Below are 15,597 nucleotides of genomic sequence, written 5' to 3'. Positions count from 1 at the left end.
TACTTTTTTATTTGATTGAGGCGCAACAGGCAAGAGCCAGGCAGGCTGCCCAGGACCCCGGCGGATTCTGCCCTTGTTACGGTGTCCAGCTCCGGCCAGGCGAAGTGCCCTGGCCCCACCGACCCAGCCAGTGGGCAGGTGCTTGGTCCAACCCACACAGGACTTGCGGGGGCCCTGACCAGGTTCAGCAGACAAACTGCTCCCAGCGACTGCAGGGGAAGAGACCTGGAGCTGGAGGACTGGGTCTGGAGTGACCTCCACATGGCAGCTGCCCTCCCTGATGCGAGGGCAACTCTGCCCCAGGGCAGGCTGGGATGGATCCGTGTGCAGGGACCAGCTCTTCCAGCAGCACCTCCTCCCCACCCGCAGGCTCTGCAGGTGGCCCGGGATCTGCCCTGTCCCCTCCAGGCTGACCCTCCAACTAGGGGCCCTTGGACAGTGAGGCCATGCAGCCAGCCCGGCCCCTTCGTTTCCTGCCCAGCTGGGTGAGGGATGTGCTCCAGGAAGGGGATGAGGCTTGGGATCGCTCTTCCTGCGGGAGAAGAAACCCGGAGCAGCAGGGAGGTCTCGGGAGGCAGCTGCAGGCACCTGGGATCAGCAGGGGAGACAGCTCGTCTTGTCCTGCAGCCTTGGGAAGTGCGACACGCACGTCTCCTCCGTGGGCCTGCTGCAGGTCTCTTCCCCGCCCCTGCACGGGATGACCAGGGACAGGGCGACTGCTTTGCCCTCGTGGACCCCCCAGGGTGATCCCGGGGCCGCTGGCCATCTGGGGAGAAGTGTCCCCCTCTGACTGCCTGTTGCACGTGGAAACCACATTTCTAACCCAGGGCTTTATGAATTGACACAACATTTGCTTAATGAATAGCAGAAAGGCTTGCTTTCATAACTACCAACAAGGTATAAAACTAAATGACAAAAAAGACTCTTTCCCAGTATAAAATAAGCTGTTGGTCCTTAGTGTTATCTTAGCTGCACCGAGTCTTGACCCAGCGCGGGCAGGAAGCAGTTCTTGTACAGCCTCCGAGCCTGGGTCCGTCACCCGGCGGCTGGGCGGCAGGATGGCTTCTGGTCTGGACTGCCCACGCCTTGCTGGGGCTCTCTCTTGCTCTCGTACTGTTTTAACTGTATAGCTTCAAAGCACTCCTTCTTGATCGTTGGTTAATCAGAGTCCGAATGTGGCAGGCAAGGCCAGAATTCACATATTACAATTGTTTCCTCTTTGCATTTGTGAAATGTGCAGTCTTTTGATACAATAGGTGTGAGTTTCAGGAGAAAATGCACTGATTTAGCACAATAAACATTTAGAGACTGACTGCCTATTCTGAGGCATATACCTTAATTAATCAATGCAGATACGAGGTGGTAAGGATCAAAAGCCACTGGGGACAATAAGTGTGACGGGGGTTGGATGCAGTCCTGTAGACTGATTTAGCATAAACTTTAGACGGGTATGGGAAGTTTGCTGTGGGGAAATAGGAAAGGGGGGATGCATTTAACCAGGATAGATTTGCACTCGTGTTTTCAGTGCACCCTGGCTTTTCTTGTCTCTTCTAGGCTTTGCTTTCAAGTGGATATTTTAGTTCTTTTGTTTTCTCTAGTGACATGTAGCTCCGTTGAGGTGTCGATGGAGTCTGTAGGTTTCTCCTATGGAAAGCTGCTTGCGCCGTCTGGCTTCCTCCGAGTCTTGTTACGTTTATGCACGAGTGTGCCGGGTCTCTGCCAGTACTTCTAACCGTCACTCCTCAGGTGTGCCGGAGGCTGAGGACTGTTGTTGTGGGTCTTATTAGCTCACTAGACAAGTACCCATCCAGAATGAGGGGGGGTGGGTAGGTGGCAATAGAGCACCATTACCCCCGCCCTGCACCACCGCTGCCCCCCGGGAATGGGGGGGGGCTTGCACACGGTGACCACCACCACTCCCTGTCTGGCGCTGCTGCTGCTGCTCCACATCTCGCCGTACGCAACTTCTACCCCCCACTCCCTGTTGAGCCCCACACCCAGAGGGGGATTAATGTGGACCAGCGCCCTGGGCAAACACAGAGTTGGAGGTGGCCTCTCCCCCGGGGAGCTGGGCTGTTGGGGGGGGGCGGGGCAGGCTTCTTTGCCTGGTGATGGTGGGGGAGGCTGGGGGATCTCTGCCAGGGTGGGGGTGGGGGGGCACATGCCGCATCTTCTCCCTGTCCCCTCTCTGGCTACGGCACGCACACACCCCCACCCACCCGTACACATGCTACTCTCATTCACTCTGCATGTGGACACAGACACACGCACATACACACACTTGCTGATGGGTGTGCACTGACTCTGCACATGGACACACAGACGCACACAGTCTGCCCGCCATGAACAGGCCCTCACCCCCGTTCTTGCTAGTGCCCCTCACTCCTGACCCACAACTCTCTGGTGCTGCCAGTGCCCCCTGCACTCCCTGCCCGCAGTCCCCCACGCCTTCAAGCCCTGGCAGCCCCTCACTCCCACCCCACTGCCCCCAGCCCTGCCAGTGCCCCTCACTCACCAAATATCAGTATCCTGCCCCCCGGGGCATGATGCTGCCCTCACTCCTGACTCATAGCCCCCTGCCCCTTTCCCTACTGGTGCCCCTCACTCCTGACCCACAGCCCCCTGATGCTTCCAGTACCCACCACATTCCCAGCCCCCTGCCCCAGCCCTGCCGGGGGCCCCAGCTGTCCCCGTCAGATTCATGCAGGCGGCGTAGCGGGCTGAGGGAAGAGGTGGGGAGGCTTGTGACACAGGCCTGGCATTGGGTACCGCAAGCCCTCCGCTCTTATGCCTAATGGGTTGCAAACCATTAGTGGAGTTTGGTTTTCTTGTGGCAGTCTTGTTATCTCAACCCAGTCTTGCCCCAGCCACTGCCCTGCATTTTTATGCAAGAGACACTATCGAAGCTTTTGCAGTTTTCATACGCAGTGCTGACTGTTTTCTGAGGATGCCCCATTCAGAGACGGCGCCTCCGAACACCTCCCGCACAGACCAGATCGTGGGCTGGCCGCAGTTCCCTCTGAAATGGGCGTCGGGGCTTCCCGGACTTCACACGGCCGGGAGTCCCCTTGGGCCTGGACTGGACTCCTGTCCCGGCACCTCCAGAGGCAGGACAAGGTCGTCTTGGTCAGGACGGCCCCGCTGTTCACTAACATCTGTCTCCCCCCGTGGGACATGCTGCTGTGGCCTGCAAGCACCTGGGCTCTCCTGGTCCCTCCAGCACTGCAGCTGTCCTTTGTGCCTTGCTCTCTGGTGCATGCTGGGAGAGCCCTGCTGCCTCCCTGGAGCCCCCGCATGTCCAGCAGCCCTTGGAGGACCAGGGCTTGCACCTGGTACCAGGCACAGGGTGGGTAAGGGGCTAGGCACAGGGACCTGGGCCATGGCAGAGCAGGGCAGGCAGTGCTGTGGGACATGGACACAGCTCAGGGCAGTTCAGTCCCTCGTGGACCTCAGCCCCATTTCGGAGAGCAGCTCCCAAGCCCTGACCGTGATGGGTGCGCTGTGAGTACCGTGTCCTGTGTCAGCCGCCTGGGTTGGGCGGTGTCTCTGTCCCTGCAGACCGAGGCTCTTGTGCTGGCCTGGGTGGGGCAAAGCCTTCTGCCCCCCAGCTCTGTGCACTCGAGGAAGAGGAAACAGCAGTCGTGTGGCTCAGAAGCCCATCAGGGCAGATGACAGGAGTACCCGCTGGACAGACCCCAATCTCCTCGGCACGGCTCAGTCTGACCTGACGTCCTCTTCCTCCCTCGACCACGGTGCTGCTCTCACAACCAGAGGCCTCAGCCGTGCTGCCCAGGGTTGGAGCCCTTGCGGGACCCTGGCAGGCGTGAGCTCCCGGCAGGAAGGCCTGTGCCTGCTCTCCCAGCGCCAGGACCTGGGGGCAGGTCGCAGTGTAGTGTGGCGATGCAGCTGCTCCCTTGCTCCATGTCCCGTGCTGAAGACTGTGGGTTGGTGCAAGCTGGGCGGAGCTGGGGCTTGGCACCTGCAGGGACAGCGTCGGCAGCCGCGTCCGTGTGTGCATTGGGCTATTGCACATCCCCTCTGGCTGCAGGCTGGCGGCTCTGGCAGCTCCCCTTGCGTTGCCTTGTGCCGCACTGTGGTCCTGAACCCGGCTTGGTGGCCTTCGGGCCCCTTCGGTGGTGGCCAGGGTTTCCCCCTGCAGTGGGACCCTCGCCAGAGGTGCTGCAGCCGGCGTCAGTCAAGCCTCTTTCCTGCTTATCCCCTCATAGGAAAATGGCTCCTGGGCTTGTGTGGGAACGGTGTCCAGGACTGTCGGAGTCCCCCCTCCCCTCTTCTCTTCCTGGAGGGCAGCGCCGGGCTGTGCTGGGTGTTGAGCCCACAGGACGTTGATGTCACGCGTGTGTCATTGATCCGAGGCTCCATCTCTGCTCTGCTCTCCGGCATGGGAAGGAAAGCATCGAGCTCTGCTCCGTCGAAAAGGCCGAGCCGGTGCCTCCGCGCAGCCTGCGGGTGGGAGTCTGCAGCAGCTGGTGCCAAAGCCTGGGTGCGGGCGGCAGCCCCCAGGGCTGAGGTCCCAAGCATCGTGGGACAACATCCGCTCATCCGCCCCTCGCACCTGCTCCCGGTGCCACAGGCTGCACCTCTGGACCCCGGCGTGAGGAGGGTTTCCCGCGTGGGGTCTCCCTGTGGCAGGGATGCATTTCTGCTTGTGTGATGTTCTGCCTGACATATCTGGGAAGGCTCCCTGCTGTGACACCCCCAGGGCTACTGGATCCCTGGCTCTGGGACAGAAGAGACCAGGCAGCCCCTGAAGGGCCGAGTCTTTCCTGCTCATCGCACGCGTGGTCCGACCCCCCGTGGTGCGGCACAGTTCCCTGGCTGGTCGGACGTGCTCCTGTCTACGCCACTCCTGTTGGCTCCTCCACGGTCAGTTTGGCCCTGTGCTGCGGTGCAAGAGGCGCCTCCTGTCCCTGTGTGCTGGGGGGTCCTGTGCTGGGGACATGGCCGCGGCCTGAGGCTCTGCACCGCGCTGGCCATGTTCACCCTGGCAGGGCCTGCAGCGTCTCACCCCTAACCTCTTGCTCCCACTTACACGTGCACAGCCCGTCCCACTCTGGCTCCTCTTTGAGGCCTGCTGTTCTGGGTGGAGCCTGCTCCCAAAGGGCGAGTCCCCGCAGGACCTCCCTCCACAGCAGGGCTGGGGCTGGGGCACCCGTGTGAGGGGCAGGGCCTGGCCCCAGTGCTGCAGGCGGGGCCCCAGGCCCCTCCGTGACCTGTAGTCCGGTGGCAGCTCTGCCCTGGCGCAGCCCGGTCGTGCGCGCAGTGCTGGTCAGACCCAGGCGCCCGCCCAGCCCGTCTGCAGCCTGGACCTGGGGCAGCGCACGCCCTGTCTCCGCGGGAGCAGCGCCCGGCGTCCCTGCTGGGTGGGCTCGTCTCCCGTGACACGCTCCCCGTGGGAAGGCGGGCGAAGGGAGCCGGATGCTTGCACCCACTGGCTGTGCGGGGCAGGGAGAGGGGCCTGCGGGCAGGTCTGCCTGCCCTGACTGCTGGGGCCTGGCCGGCCTGCGCTGCGCCACTGCTGGTGTGTGGGCCGTGGCTGGGGGTAGCGCGGGCGAGGAGGGGCCGAGGCGGTGGGGAAGGCCCTGCAGAGCAGCACCCTGAGGGCAGCTGGCTGCTGGGGCAGGCTTGTCCCCCGCGCCTCAGGATCAGACCCATCCCTGCCCCCACCCCCTGCGCCGCGCCCCAGGGACCTCAGGCCAGCAGGGCTGTTCCTGCCATGGGCAAGCACCGCAGTGGGGCTGCCCTCCAGGCTCCTGAGCCCCCCGTGTCAGTCTCCCCGTGCCTGTGGCCCAGCTCCCCTGGGCGCGGCCTGCGGCTCGTGTGAGGCTGGCTCTCCCGCTGGGACCCCTCGGTGCCCGCGCCCTCCCAGTTTCCCGCATGGCTGGGCGGAGGTGCTCAGGCCGCACTGCCTGCCCTGTCCCATCGGTCGGACCCTGTGGGGGTCTTGGCCTGGATGTGTCTTGGCAGCGCCCATGGGGCAGGGACCAGGCTGGGGCGGCAGGGCCACATCCAGAGCAGCCTCGTGTCAGGAGGAGGCAGGGGGCGTGGAGGAGCCCCTGCGCGAATTGGGAGGGGCCCCGGCTGCCCTAGGGCAGGGACACAGGCACGCGGCTGGCACCGGGGCAGGCGGCCCGTCATGCTGCTCCCCCACAGAGGCAGTCGTGGCCAGGCCCCGCCGCAGGGGCTGCAGGCGCAGCTCGGGGCTGGGGGCACTGCCCGTCCTGACTTCCTCCACCAGCGTCTTGCTGGGGCAGGAGCTGCCTTGGGCGGCGTGCGCCCAGCCTCCACCGTGGGGCTGCTCCAGCCCTGGGCCCGGGGTTCCCACTGTCCTGGACTGGCCCTCCCCAGGGGCCTCCCAGCCCCCCGCTGGGTCTGAGCGCAGGGTGGGCAGAGCTGAGCCCCAGGGCCCGGCTCTGGTGGGCACTGCTCCTCCGCAGCCTGGGCCCATCCCCTCCCAAGGGGCTGGCCTCGCCAGGGGCTCTGTGCTGGGTTCAGAGAGCCGGGCCCTGGGGGCAGCCCCCCTCAGTTGGGACCCCGAGGTTTGCTGTGGGAGGTCCCGGTGCCACACCAGCGGGGGCCAGCGCCCAGGGCGGGGTTGGGGGGGGAACTGGGGGGGGCACCAGGCTGCCCGCTGTCCTTCCAGCCCGGTCTGGCAGGGGGGCAGGGCCCCTGTGAAGGTGCCAGCACCTAGGGGAGTTGGGCACAGCTCTCTGGAGCCTGACAGGGGCTCCTACCCCACCCCTGCACGTCCTGGAGGAGGAGGCATGAGTCGGGAGCTGCAGAAGCCCCCAGTGCCTGCCTAGGCGTGGGGGCGGCAGGGACCGGCGGCTCCTGGGAGCAAGGACCCGTGGACGGGGAGAGCAGAGGTGCCTGGTGCCGCGCTGCCTGTGCGAGGTCAAGCTCGTGCTGCCAGGAGCCGGCTCGGGGAGCAGTGCTGCGTGGGGGTCGGCTCCACCCGGACCGGCCCGGAGCTCCTCTTCCTCGCTGTGACCTGCCGGGATGGTGGAGGGGCCGGAGAGCCCAGAGCCGAGCACCGGGGCCATATCATGGGCCCAGCCTGAGCCCCGCTCCCGTGTCCTGCTGGAGGCAGGGCAGCAAGAGGACACTGCTGCATGACCGGGGCAGATCCTGGTTCGAGGACCTGACAGAGGGGCAGCCACAAACCTGGGGGGATCCCTGAGGCTGTTAGTGTCTCCAAGAGGTCCTGCCGTGTACCCTTGCCTGGCCCAGGCAGCATCGACCTGGGTGGGTGCTCGAAGGGACTCTCCATACGCTACCGCAGGGCACGCCTCGGCCCGGGCCCGGCCCAGAGGTCTTCCCGGCAGCATGTGTGTGCCCAGCGACATCTTGGTGCTCTGGTGTGTGGCAGGAGCCAGGGGCTGCACGGTGACCGGGGACTGTGCCTGGCAGGCAGGGCAAGGCTGCTGTGACCTCCCCTGTGCCACCCCCACCTCACCGCCCCTGTGTCCATCAGGGGGTTGTTCGGGAACCGATGGATGAAGCCTGGCTGTTACAGGGAGTTGAAACCCAACCGTGCTACGCTCATCTTCCCCAAGGAGCTTAAGACAGCAGGAAGGGGGCAAGACGTACGAGCTGGGGACTCGGCCCCCAGTGGGCTGCCTGGCAGAAGGGGAGTGCGGACTTGAAGAGGATGGTAATGTCCAGAGCACAAAGATGGACCCCGGTCCTCCTAGAGCAGGCTGAGCTCATTAAAGGTTCCCCTGGAAAGGGGCAGAAACCAGGGGCGAACTTACCCGGTGCGGCGTGGAGGCACGGGCAGGCGTTGGAGCAACCGAGCCCAGGGAAGTGGCGCAGAGAAATCCTGTCGTGTACGTCGGGGCGCCGTGGGTGGGAGACTCAGTGACCAGCAAGAGACTGAAAAGGAGGTCCTCCAGGGCGGGTGGGCGGCGAGTAAGGGGTGAGGCTCCGGGTGCAGGATGCCACCCCAACAGAGGCGGTCTGGGTCCGGACCTCGCGGGGAGACGCCAAACGCAGGCGAGAACGGCTGGACAGCGGCACGGCTGCAGGACCGTGGCCACCGTCAGCTTGTAAAAGGGGGTTTGAGCCCTGTAGGGGTAACATCCGAGCTTACTGCCTTATGATGGGGATATCTGCAGAGGCTACAGAGACCGGTGGGATTGATCACAGGCTGGCAGGGTGCTGCCTTTGCTTTTACATGATGCAACTTGGACAGCAAAGAGAGGGGCCGGTGATCCTGTAAAACATAAGACGGGACAGTCAGTTGAGACTGTCTGAGAGAGAGGAAGCCCCTGGGGCTAGCAGGACAGGGCTCAGGAGGTAGCTGCAGGCATCTGGGGTCGGTCGGGGAGACGTCCTGTTCCTGCAGGCTTGGAAGGTGCAACTCGGCCTTTCCCTGGTCTTCCCGCAGGTCTCTTCCCCTCCCCTGTACAAGATGGCCAGGGACACAGCAACTGCCCTGCCCTCACTGAGCCCCCGGGAGTTCGCAGGGCCACGTGGGGAGAAGCGCCCCTCCCACGAGTCCCAGAGGACGCCCCATTCAGAGACAGCAGCTCTGAGCACCCCCAGCACAGACTGGGTCCCGGTCCAGCTGCAGTCCCTGTTGAAATGGGGACAGGAGTTGCCTGGACCTTGCACAGCCACGAGGTCCCCTGGGCCAGGATGAATTGCCGCCCTGACAGCTCCAGGGTCAGGGGTTGGGGTGAAGGGGCACAGCCCTGGGGGGCACCTCTGGGCCAGAGCCAGTTCCTGCTCTCTGGGCAGCTGCAGCATCAGGCTCCGCTCCTGCCACCCCTGCTGCCCCGCGGGGAGGCTGTCCAGCCCCGAGCTCCCCCAGGGACAAGCGCTGCCCTGCTTTCCAGCCTGCACTTGTCCCCCCGATGTCCCACTGGCCCTGCCCCTGCCAGCCTTGCCCCCTCCCTTCCAGGGTCCGGTCCCATGCTCCTGCCGAGCCCTGGGCTCCTGCACGTTCTGGGTGTGTTGTGGTCCCTTTGGCCTTGTTCTCCATGAACAGAGCCCATGAGCTGTGAAGTGCTTCTCCTCCCCCTCCCCACCCCCAAGGTCAGCTGCGCCCCTGCCCAGCCTGGCAGCCCGTGGTGGCTCCTACTCCCTGGGGCTGTGACCCTGACCCAGGCCTGGATCTGTCTGTTTCAGGGTCTCACACTCTCCAGCTCATGTATGGCTGTGAGCTTGGCAGAGACAACAGCATTCGAGGCTATTATCAGGATGCATATGATGGAGAAGACTTCATCAGCTATGACCCGAGCACGCACACCTGGGTGGCAGTCGCACCACAGGCCCAGATCACCCAGCGCACATGGAACGCGAATGCGGCCGGTCTTCAGCAAGCGAGAGCCTACCTGGAGGGGACCTGCATCGAGTGGCTGCGGAAATACCTGGAGCACGGGAAGGCAGCGCTGCAGAGCAGTGAGTCCCGGTGTCTCCTCGCTAACAGCAGCACTGACCAGGCACCCTCTCCCCCTAGGCAGCGTGCGCCCCCTCCCCCGGGCTACACCTACCCAGTTCCCGTCTGCAGGGTGGTGAGTGCTGTCTCGGTGCTGCCACAGGCTGAGACCCCAGCATTGCTGTAAGACGCAGCGTGCCCTGTCCCCGCTCTGGTCAGGCCCCCCAGCTGGGCAGAGCCTCTGGGGTGTCTGTGCCCCAGTCGCGTGTCTCTGACCCAGAGGTGAGCTGTATCTGACCCCGTTCCTGCACCCTGAGCCCAGTGCAGCCGTATCTCCTGCCCCCTGTGCTCCTGCCCCAATCCCATCTGCTCCTGCCTGAAATGGCCGATGGAGGCAGCTTCGTACGGTCCAGTGCAGGGACCCGGCCTGGTCTCCTGGCAGGGATCTGGGGCCCAAGGGTCCAGCGGGGAGGTCGCTCTAATGGGTGTGTTGTCCCTCCCAGAGCCTCCCATGGCTCAGGTGAGTGACAGGTCATCCCGAGATGGACTCGCCACCCTGTCCTGCCGGGTCCACGGCTTCTACCCCAAGGAGGTGGCTGTCGTCTGGCTGAAGAACGGGGAGCCGCAGCCCCAGGATACGAGCCTCTCAGGGGTTGTTCCCAGCAGAGACGGGACCTACCAGACCTGGGCCACCATCGAGATCGACCCCAGCAGCAGCCACACGTACACCTGCTGTGTGGAGCACGCGAGCCTGGGTGCAGACCTGCGAGTGGCCTGGGACAAGAGTGAGTGCCCCGCTCCTGGAGGGGACCCTGGGTGCTAGTGGAGGGACGGGCTGACTGACCCTGGTGAGGGGGCAGGATGGGGGCGTGCGTCGGAGGAGACTTGGGACATCAGTGGGGAGGGGGCACCTCGGGCCTGTAGTGGTGGGGCTGGTCTGAGGTTTCCCCTTGCTCACGGGCCCCTCCGTCTTCAGAGCCTGAGTCCAACCTGATGCTGATCGTGGGCGTCGTTCTCGCCGTCGTGCTGGTCTGTGCCGCGGCAGGCGCAGCGGTCGGCCTCCGCAGTAAGTGCTGGGGAAGCCCTAGGCGCCGGTCTGTACCTGGGCCCTGGGGAGTGCGGGGCTAGCGGGGGTCATCACTGCCACGTCTGGGACCTGGCGGGGGATGGTGGGTCTCCGGCTGCCCTGGGCTCCCAGGTCCGCGTGCCCTGGGGCGGCAGCAGCCAGGCCCCAGCCCCAGGGCTGTGCGGCTGCCTTGCCGAGGGCCCCTGAGGGCTGCTTTTGTGCTCTGTGTGATCTGTGCCCCACAGCCCCCCCCCTCCCCCGGTGGGGGGTCCTGGGACCCATATCCCAGTGTGAGCCCTTGGCTTTGTGGTGGGAAGGCAGCTCCTTGCTGGGCTGTGGCCCCAGGTCAGGTCCCTGTCTGGTCGTGCAGCACCCGCAGTCGCTGACTTCTGCCTTCTCTCTGCAGGGCGACAGGCAGCAGGATACTAAGCACCCGCCAGTAAGTGCAAAGCCCATCCTCCTCCTCCTTGTCATCCACTCTGCGGGGCAGCCCTGTGGGCACAGCCTGTCCCAGCCCTGTTTGACCCTGCGGGGGGCGGGGGCAGAGCCACAGGCCTCACTGCGGCGCGGGTGGGGGTGGGGAGGGGGCGCAAGGGCACCTGCCACCGTGGCATCTGGGTGTCCCTGCCGGCAGGGCCTGGGGGGGGCTGGGGGAGCCGCTCCCTGTGCTTGGGGGGCTCTAACCCCTCGTCCTTCCCCCTCAGGTCACAATGGCTCCAACAGCTCCGGTGAGTGCCAGCGTGCGGGACCAACCGGGGGTGGGGGGGCTGCTGGGGGCAGAGAATGGGGAACTAGCCCGTAGCTTTGCCGCAAGGGAGGTCACTGTGGGGGCAGGACAGCCCTGTTGTGGGTCTGTCTGGTGGGGGGCAGGGGGACAGAGGGGCTGCGGGGAGGGACTGTCCCCCCCCCGTGCCTGGGTGACAGAACTGGCCTGGCCGGGAGCTCTTAGCCTGACCTAAGGTAGGTCCCTGGCCAGGCAGGACCTACCTCACCCCCTGCCTGTCTGCTGTGGCCTGGGGCAGTGCTGTTCCCTGGGCGGGGGTCAGGTCTCGCCCTCCCCCCTGTGCAGCCGGCAGCTGCAGCTCCATGTGGGGCCACAGGGCTCCTGGCAATCCCACCCCTCTCTGTGCAAGCCCTGGGGCAAGGGTCACCCCAGGGGTACAGTTACCAGCCCTGTGACCCGGCCAGTCTCTGCCTGTTGGGACCTAGTCGCTGTCCCTGCAGGGCAGAAGTGCAAAGGGCTCCCCGGCTGCACGGGGAGCAGCTTGCACCCGCCTCGTTCTCCTGTGCCCAGGGTACAGGGGCACTGCGGGGTGGGGCATCTTGCAGGGCTGGAGGGCTCCCATGTGGCTAACACCTGTCCTTTCTCCCCATACAGGGAGCAACCATGGCTCTGGACACCTGCGTCAAAGGTCAGTGTGGGGGGCTCTGACTTGAGGATCCCCCAAAGGAGATGCTGCCTCTATCCAACCAGCCCTGGGAGCCCTGGGTCACCCCCTGTTGGGGAAATCATGATTCACTCAGGGACCAGCTCAATACACAGTAGCTGGCGAGGATAAGGAGTTAATGAGCAAGGATTAACACCTACAAAACCACAGAGGAAGGAGAGGAAAGAATCAATACAGAGGCAGGAACTGCTTCTGCTCCAAAACAGAGACAGTCAGTTGCACAAGCACCCATGTCACAAGTAAAATATATAGGATTACAAAGGAAACCAATTATATTGAAATACAGTTATCAAAATATTAAAAAAACAAATTGGTGATATAGTAATATATGAGCTTCTTTATTAACACATTAAATAACAAGACAGTACATTTAAAATATAGGCAAGTTAAAGTTAAATTTTATTTTTAAAGACGTATCAGTGTGAAGGCTGTGGTTGCTTAGCTTGAATAAGAACATTAAACTGTGGGGTGGTCTTTGACAGGGCAACATGCATGTCATGTTGGACATCCAATCGATTTCAATTTTTTGTTTTGATGGTTACAAGGGTTGAAAATCCTGATTCGCAAAGATATATTGTTGCAAATGGAATTAAAGCTTCCATAGCTCGCTTTACAAGGCCCGGATCTGCTTCTCTCAAGGAACACCAGAATTCTCCAAGGCTTTTTGAGTTAAACTCCAATTATAGTAAGTTTTTTGTCCTAAGATCAATGAGTTCATCTTTGGCTAGGTCAACATCTTTGATACAGTTTATATCAGAGAGAAAAGGACTGCCGATCCATGGATCAAGTTTCATGCCATCAAGATAGAAATAACTTCTGAAAGAGTGCTGACATGTTTCCAGGTGTTCGCAGATTTCTCTTTTCAAAGAAAGTGACAGAGAATTTTGTATCTCACTGTGAACGAGCCTATCGCTCACCTGGCGGCTTGGTCCCAGTGTCCATTCTTCCTATCACCAGCCCCTCCTCTGGTCTCTCCGCGCCCGCTGCGCTCGCCTGCCATGACTTTGATGTTATTTCTTGGTTCAGTTGGATTTTTCTGTGCGGCGTGTGCAAGAGTGTCCGCAATTGAAACTGGTGGTCCGTGGCACTTCTGAGGGCTCCTCCTCCCCTACACCCTCGCCCGGTCCTCTGGGATGAGCATCCTTATCGCTCCCCTAAGCAAATCTCAGTCCTCCCTCACCAGAGGTGTTGCGGGGCGAGACTCCCGCTGCCTCGGATCTCAGTCTAGGAGGTTCCGGCCGTTTCCTCCCCTGTGCTCTTTATAGTGGGGTCACCGCCTGGAGTCCATCCGCCTCGGCAGGCCCCAGGGTTCCGTTCCGCCCTCTGCCCACCGGATCCTGCGGTTCCTGTGCGCCCCCTTTGCCTGACTCACTGCCGGATCCCCGCTTTCTCACTGGGCGTCCCTGCTCGCTGCACCAGAACGTCCGGGCTCCCTGCCGGGTGGTGCGTATCTGCTTCTCTGCCCCCTTGCCGGCTGCTGGGGTCCGTGCCAGCAGCTCAGGCTCTGCAGCTCCGCACTGGGTGGAGTGGATCCACCCCTCCGCTCTCTTGCCGGCGGCTGGGATCCGCGCCAGCAGCTCAGGCTCTGCGCTGGGTGGAGTGGATCCGCCCCTCCGCTCTCTTGCTGGCGGCTCGGATCCGCGCCAGCAGCTCAGGCTCCACGGGTCTGCGCTGGGCGGAGTGGATCCGCCCCTCCGCTCCCTTACCGGTGACTGGGGTCCACGCTGGCAGCTCAGGTTCTGCTGCTCCACGCTGGGCGGAGTGGATCCGCCCCTCCACTCTCTTGCCGGCGGCTGGGATCCGTGCCAGCAGCTCAGGCTCTGCAGCTCTGCGCTGGGTGGAGTGGATCCGCCCTTCCGCTTCCTTACCGGTGCCTGGGGTCCACGCTGGCAGCTCAGGCTCCGCGGCTCTGCACTGGGCGGCGTGGATCTGCCCCGACACTTCCGGTCCCGCTGCTCGCTGCCTCGGGTCGGATCCCTGGCTCTCTTTCAACCTTCCCGCCTCAAACGGGTACATGGAGCGGGTGACTGGTTGCTCCGCCCCCTGCGCCCGGGCCAAAGGAGCCTCATGGGGTTCCCTAGTCCGGGTAACTCCTGGACACTCACCTCCATCTTGGTGAAGCACTTCCTCCAGCATTTGAAAGTTTGCAAGGATGTTGGCCTCTACTCTCTTCTTCCATATCTGCAGGTTAGCCAAGAAAGCTTGTAATTTTTCAGTAGCATCCATAATGGTGACTTCAGGACCTTGAATTGAAAGATTTATCTCATTCATATGGTTAAAAATATCTGCCAGGTAAGCCAACTCATGGATAAAATCCTTTCTTTCAAAGTGTTCCCAGAGCGAGTTTTCTTTTTCTTTCGGAAAAACTGAAACTTCTGCCCTTAGTTCAAACAAGTGCTTCTAGACTTGTCCTCTTGAAAGCCACCGAACTTCTGTGTGGTAGACAAGCACTTCATATTCTGCTCCCATTTCTTGACAAAATCTTTTAAAAATGCGACAATTCAGAGACCTGCTTCTGATAAAGTTGAGGACCTTTATGGCTGTTGACAAAACTTCTTTCAGGGTTGTTGGAAGAGTCTTTGTTGCCAGTGCATGTCTGTGTAAAAAGCAATGAGTGACAACGACGTGAGGAGCTTCCTTTTTCACTGAAGTAGCAAAACCAGATGTATTACCAAGCATCGCCGGAGCTCCATCTGTGCAAAGAGTATGAAGTTTTCTTTCCACTCAAAGTTTTGTTTGGCAAAAAACTTTTTACCATTTCCAAAATGTTGACGGCCTTTGTAGTTTCCAAAAGGGACTCACAAAATAAGAATTCTTCTTTGATGGCGTCAGCATGCACATAGCGAACAAAAACAAAGCGCTGGCTACATTGAGAGATGTCTGTAGTTTCATCCAGTTGCATACTGAAGGGGAGCGGTGAGGCTGCCAATTCCTCGATGACCTGCTTCAAAATGTAAAAATAAATATCAACCCTTCTAGAAGATATCATATCATTTGACAAGGAAACCCGGCCCCAATGTCTGAGCAGGCAGAACCTCCAGAGAGTCCACACTGGGCAGAGGGACGTGTCCATGGGACAGGTTCCCCATTGCAGGATGCTCTGCTACACCGTGCATTAGGTTAATAATTTGGTGTGCGTGGCACTGGGTTCAGCCCTCCTAGCTTTGGCCAACATCCCCTCTAGCCCAGGTAGATACTTGAGTTGTGCACCCCTGGTGTAAGAGGTGGCAACCCTAGCCACACCAGATCAGACATTTGTCATCTCACGGCCTCATATACACAGCCCTCATAGGTAGGTTTCCCATCCTGCCATGTGCTGGTGACCATGAGGTCTCCATCTAAGAGGAACTGCAGCCTTGTCCCATCCCACTTCATGTCCAAGAGTAGCCTTTTGATCACGCATCTGAGTTACTGCCAGCTAGATATCTATCAGATCTCGAGTAGCTTACTCACAGGCTTCATCCAGAGGCCGGTGAGATCCTTTCTAGCATCCGGCTGTTCCTGGTTCATGAGTTTTTGGGGGAGAGGGCCCTTTCAGATGTTTATGTTCCTCTGAGTCCTCCCGTCATGGCTCCAGCCTCACCTCATGGCCGAAGTGACCGCCTCCTCCCCCGACCTAACTTATATAGCCCCTGTGACCTCATTCACCCGGGCCAGTGGAGGCCAGCCCTGGTTGGCTGCCA

General features: G+C 61.6%; 1 protein-coding gene across 1 annotated transcript in view; it reads left to right on the top strand.

Annotated features, from left to right (window-relative positions):
* Positions 1-15,597, top strand: part of LOC149852907 (BOLA class I histocompatibility antigen, alpha chain BL3-7-like) — a 622,447-nt gene that overhangs the window by 12,488 nt on the left and 594,362 nt on the right. Inside the window, exons 4-6 of the mRNA XM_090028438.1 lie at positions 9,151-9,423; positions 9,904-10,185; positions 10,377-10,466. Coding sequence (XP_089884564.1) covers positions 9,151-9,423; positions 9,904-10,185; positions 10,377-10,466 — 645 coding nt within the window. The remainder of the gene's footprint in view (positions 1-9,150; positions 9,424-9,903; positions 10,186-10,376; positions 10,467-15,597) is intronic.

This window comes from Crocodylus siamensis, chromosome 15, assembly GCF_052110815.1.
Source record: "Crocodylus siamensis isolate JL-2025a chromosome 15, ASM5211081v1, whole genome shotgun sequence".
Lineage (NCBI taxonomy): Eukaryota > Metazoa > Chordata > Crocodylia > Crocodylidae > Crocodylus > Crocodylus siamensis.
Note: the sequence above shows the minus strand (reverse complement) of the source record. Positions and strands in the feature narration are given on the sequence as shown.